Source organism: Halyomorpha halys, unplaced genomic scaffold, assembly GCF_000696795.3.
Source record: "Halyomorpha halys isolate HHAL.00 unplaced genomic scaffold, Hhal_1.1 Scaffold249.1, whole genome shotgun sequence".
In the NCBI taxonomy this organism is placed as follows: Eukaryota; Metazoa; Arthropoda; class Insecta; order Hemiptera; family Pentatomidae; genus Halyomorpha; species Halyomorpha halys.
The window spans coordinates 1,223,449-1,228,628 of NW_027104890.1; the positions used below are offsets into that span (position 1 = coordinate 1,223,449).

At 32.0% G+C, this 5,180-nt stretch overlaps 1 protein-coding gene across 1 annotated transcript in view; it reads right to left on the reverse strand.

Annotated features, from left to right (window-relative positions):
• The window catches only part of LOC106680168 (forkhead box protein C2), a gene marked incomplete at its 5' end in the record, with an annotated part of 32,036 nt that extends 29,132 nt beyond the window's left edge, over window positions 1–2,904 (reverse strand). Inside the window, 1 exon segment of the mRNA XM_014419681.3 lies at window positions 2,037–2,904. Within this exon segment, the coding sequence (XP_014275167.3) occupies window positions 2,040–2,904 (865 nt within the window).
• Between the last annotated feature and the right edge of the window lie 2,276 nt (window positions 2,905–5,180).

Sequence of the window (5,180 nt, forward strand, 5' to 3'; positions counted from 1 at the left end):
CTAAACATTTTTCATACAATTATAGCACTTATATTTATGCCGTTTTGGGTTCAGTAAAAATTAATTATAATATTAAATTCAGCTTTTTAATTTTCATAGCATCATTAGGTAACTTTCAATGTGTTGATATAATATTTTCCTTTTTTGTCTAGATTTTTAAATACTTCATTGAAAAAATAAGTTCAGATAAAATAATTCAGAAATTTAGTATCTTGATTCAGATCTACGTTCCAACCTCATCGCACAACATATTTGAAAAATAGTGATTTATTTTCATCTTGAAACAAGCTCTAGAATTATTAACTTCAGTTGTTTTGTTTTTTTCATCTTTAACATAGCGGTTCTTCAAGAGGTAATTTGTCAGAATGCTCCGTTGTTTAGAACTTATTAATTATTTATATAGTTATTTGTTTAACAATATTTATGAAATAAGTTCGGGACAGAGCACACTCCTTCGACAGGCGAGGCCTGGCTTCAATCACCGACTTTAGGTAAACCTTTACATGGCGCCCGTGAAGAAATCCTCTTTTTCTGGATAACCATGATTGAATGTATACAGAAATAGAATAATCATCTGCTTTTAGGATTGAAAAATACCGGATCTACAATCTGTCGGTTTAATCATCACAAACATTTTACTATCAATTTAACTTATATTTGCTCACCTAATATTACCGAAATTCGTAATTTTCAGAAACCATACTCCTACAAAAATTACTATATATTATAAATATGTTATAATTTTACAATACAATATAACGGACACATATCAATATTTTATGATTAGTTAGTCGAAGTAAGAAAAAATCAAACATATATAGAATATGGTTGTGTCGTTACTAAACTTCTTATGTTTCTTAGAAACATCTTATATTCTTAGAAATATTTTTTCTAAATTTAAAATAAAAAGACCTTTTTTTTAAAAAATTATTTTGAAATTCAGACAACTTTTCGATGAAATAATCGAATACATAAAAACGCTTTACTGCAATAATATAATGTTTTAATTATTTTAATAAGTAATAGCAGATACCATTTAATATTATTGCACTGTTAAAAAATATGAAGAATATTTGAGAATACAATAGATCTACATCCTTGAATAACATGATTAAGGACTAACGTGATTGAAAACATTATCTTTTAAACAAATATATAATGATAGATAAAAAAAAAAAAATCATACATAAATAAAAATGAAAACTGTATTAATCTTCAATATAAAATTGAGATGAGCTTATTAATTATCTTAAAAAAATAAATGAATATAGCTCCACTGTTTAAAATGAAAATTAAAAAGTCAATAAATAACTTAAAAATTATAATGGTATCTTAAATAGCAATATTTGTAATTTAACGCTACATTCCTTAAAATTAATATTTAACATAATGTTTAAAACTATACATTAGAAATATATAGCTACTTTTGTATAAGTTTTCTGGGTAAAAATATTTTAAGAGTTAATATGATCAACTCACATCCAATGGAATTTCTCATTAAAATATACTTTATATTTTAGTATGCCTAGGTACCTAAATCATTATTTTTATATTATTTGCACGAATAAGTATTACAGAACGTAATGCAGAAGAGGTAGATGAATATCTATGATGATGAAAAAAACTAACGATAATAGAAACAAATATTTCTAACTAAATCAATTTTATAACAATATTTACTATAAAATAAATAATGCACAAGTCGGTTAAATGAAATCATATAACTATTTTAAACTTATACCTTCATGACTAGAAAGGTTTAATAAATTATCGCTGAAATATTGCCGAAATATATCTAATACATATTCTGATAATTTCATTTGTAGACCAATTCTAGCAATGAATAATTTCAAATATATTCTTATACCTTCTCTGTTTTGTATCTTCAAAGACAAAGATGATGAAAATTAGAGGGATATAATATCATAATAACACAAATATTAATAATTAAATGGCATAAACTTGAAATGACAATATTTATCTTGGAAATGTTACAAACGACAATAAGTAGCCAAGAATGAGTAAGGTTATGTTACCTGTCAGTGTTGGTAGTACTGAGCAGCTGGCCGGAATCCGAGCTGGCAGGAAGGGTTGGCCTCGAAGATCTCCTGCTCGGGATACCATCCCCTGTAGCCCTGGTCTTCGTATTGGCAGTAGCCGTACATAGAAGTCGAGGGGCCCTGGATACGACCAGGATACGGCACCAAGGACTCTACACTGAAGTCGTACTGCTCTGACTTCACCTCTTGATACTTAGAACAAGGACTCAGAACCGGCTCCCTCTTCGGTTTCACTTCTTTTTCCTTTTTCTCCTCCGGCCGCTTGATCATTTCCTGCTGCCTCTTCAGATTTTCCTCTTTCTCCCTGAGAGCATCTTTCTTCTTGAAGCGTCGCCGCCTCCTCAAATAGGATCCGTTATCGAACATGTTGTAACTGTCCGGATCCAGGGTCCAGTAGCTTCCTTTACCTGGTTTTTTGTCGTCTCGCGGAACTTTCACGAAACACTCGTTGAGAGATAGGTTATGTCTAATCGAATTTTGCCAGCCTTGCTTATTTTCTCTGTAGTACGGAAAACGCTCCATTATGAACTGGTAAATTCCGTTAAGCGTGCACCTCTTTTCCGGAGCGTTCTGGATAGCCATGGCAATGAGTGCAATGTAGGAATAAGGAGGTTTGACCATATCTTTGCTAGGATGGTGATGTACCTGCTGGGCTCCATAGCCACCCGGGTATCCATAGCGGTAGCCGTCGTAGCTAGGGTATCCTGCTCCATAGCTTCGGTAGTAGTTCTGATCCCCGAAAAGTGTGTGCATCGTAAAAAACCACCGGTTATTATGAGACACAACAGAGTGAAGTTGACACAGCGGGAGTGAGAAAACAGTGTAGGTTTGTTGGCTTTGGACTGGGGGTACCCCCGCCCGGTCGGCTAGAATGGAGGGGGTAAAACCCGCCTTCCAAGGCAGTCTCCGCCCACTTGGTCACGCCCCCTACCCCAACGCTTCCTACTGTAAAACTGATAAGCTTATTACATTTTTCATCCTCTCAAAGCGGTATGGCTAATTGAGTCGACTCTTTAGGAATTCATTTCGCTCATCTCTATTTCGAAATGTTTTCAGAGAAAATAAAAGCTCTTTAAACCCACCCAGCGTGGAAAATATCCTATATTTCGGACGTTTCGAGGGCTAGGTCATTCAGGCAAAGTACTTCATTAAATAATTTTAGCAGAAATTATTTTGTCTTTTCCAAATAAAAAATTGCATATAAATTACATATTTATATCTACAAATATGTATATTCGTATTTATATGTACGAAATTGCATCCCGATTTCAGTGCAATTCAGTCAAATATAATATGAACAAATCATAAATCACATCGCGGTAAAAATTCATAAAAAAAAAAAAGTAAACTTATTTTGTAAATGACGATATATTAAAATTCATTAACAAATCCAACGACGTTGAAATCGTCGTAGGTCTTTTTAGACGGTCATGTCAATTCCCCTTTCCTAGTTTCAGTTTCTGTTCACGTTTCATTTCAGTTCGAAACAAGGTTTGAATTTATCCGGTCAGTTCTCACTCTGCTAGTCTTTTTTTTTTTTTTTTTTTTTAAGCCTTGTTATTGTATACCTCGTATTTCTGTAATAGGAGAGAGTAGGCAGCTCCCCTGATGTTAGCATTGTTATAGCGTGCTTCTGTTTTGTATCACAAAGTAAAGTTTTATAAATTCCAATGAACTTGACAACAAAATCGTGATCCTTGAACATATCGACTGTTTTATCACAGGTCAATCGACAAAAGTTTCAAGAGAACTGACAACGGAGTAAGCAAACGGACTGCATAACTCACACCTAAGAATTCTAAGAGCTAAATTGAAACATATAGGTCTAACCATCGCGTCAGTTCTCGGCCACTTTTTATTGTTTACTGTTTATGTGTAGAAAAAAATGATAGTTTGACTGAAAATGAAACTGAACAAGGAACTGATATGACAGCCTAATTTTCACTGTACTTTGTCTGATATCTCTGATATTTATTAATAACTTCAGATAATATGCATAGTTTTGATTCAATCGAAAAATTAGCAGTAATAGGATAGAATTATCAGACTAATTAATTTACATGGTCCGTTAGGAAAGAGAAGCAATTCTGACCATAAAAAATGATAAGAAAATTTTGAGTCTAAATTTTTTAGATTACTTCTTAGTGCAGGGAAGTTATACAGCAATTGTGCTGTAGTTAAATATTTTGTAACAAAGTACTGTACAAAGAGTAAAAAAATAAATTGATAATAACAAGTATTTCAAAGTCTTTTTTAAAGAATGAGAGTTTTATAATAACCTTGCTTCCTCTTCCATTCCTGACATTACGGAAAGATGGCCTCGATACCTTCGAGGTTCTACAAATGGGTAGTTTTTCTACATGTCTCTATCATACCATTTAATTTAATTTACAATCACCTTTACTATATGTATTTTTATGTAAATACAGTTGTAAATGTCAATTAATAAACTTTAAAAAATCATTTGTTTGTACAATATGACCTGCGAAACAGGTCAAATCCAAATGAGTAATAGGTTAAATGATATTGAAAAAAAATTGTATTTGTTTTTTTGAGTGTTGTACACGAACCTGAAGTTAACCTATTATTTTTTTATTTTTGTAAATCCAAGAAAATATCAGAAATTACAAAAAATCAGTGTTTATTTTATTTATTTATTTACAGTTTACTTACATAGGTTTTTTTTATTCTCTACAATTTGAGTAATTTTAATAGATACAAATATGTAATAATTACATGAATTAGATTTTTCTAGAGATCTCTAAATAAATTGATAGAGCTTTGAAATTTTGAGAAACTTAAACAAATTTGGTACAGTGGTTTCGGTGTTTATTGTTTCATTATTGGTATACAGCCGATTTCCAATGTTGCTTTCTGTTTTTGCATGCTTAACAGCCTTACAGTCCAGTAGGATGTGCTCCACTTTTTCATATCTCCACTCTTTCATATCTTTCAATTTCATATCTTCTAAAGGGACTATACCCACAGACCTGTAGGACCTTTAAAATACCTCTTACAAAGGTCCTACAGGTCTGTGGATACAGTTCCTTTAGAACATATGAAATATGAATCTTGACAATATGTCCGATGTGCATTCTGCCCATGACAACTTCTTTGCGT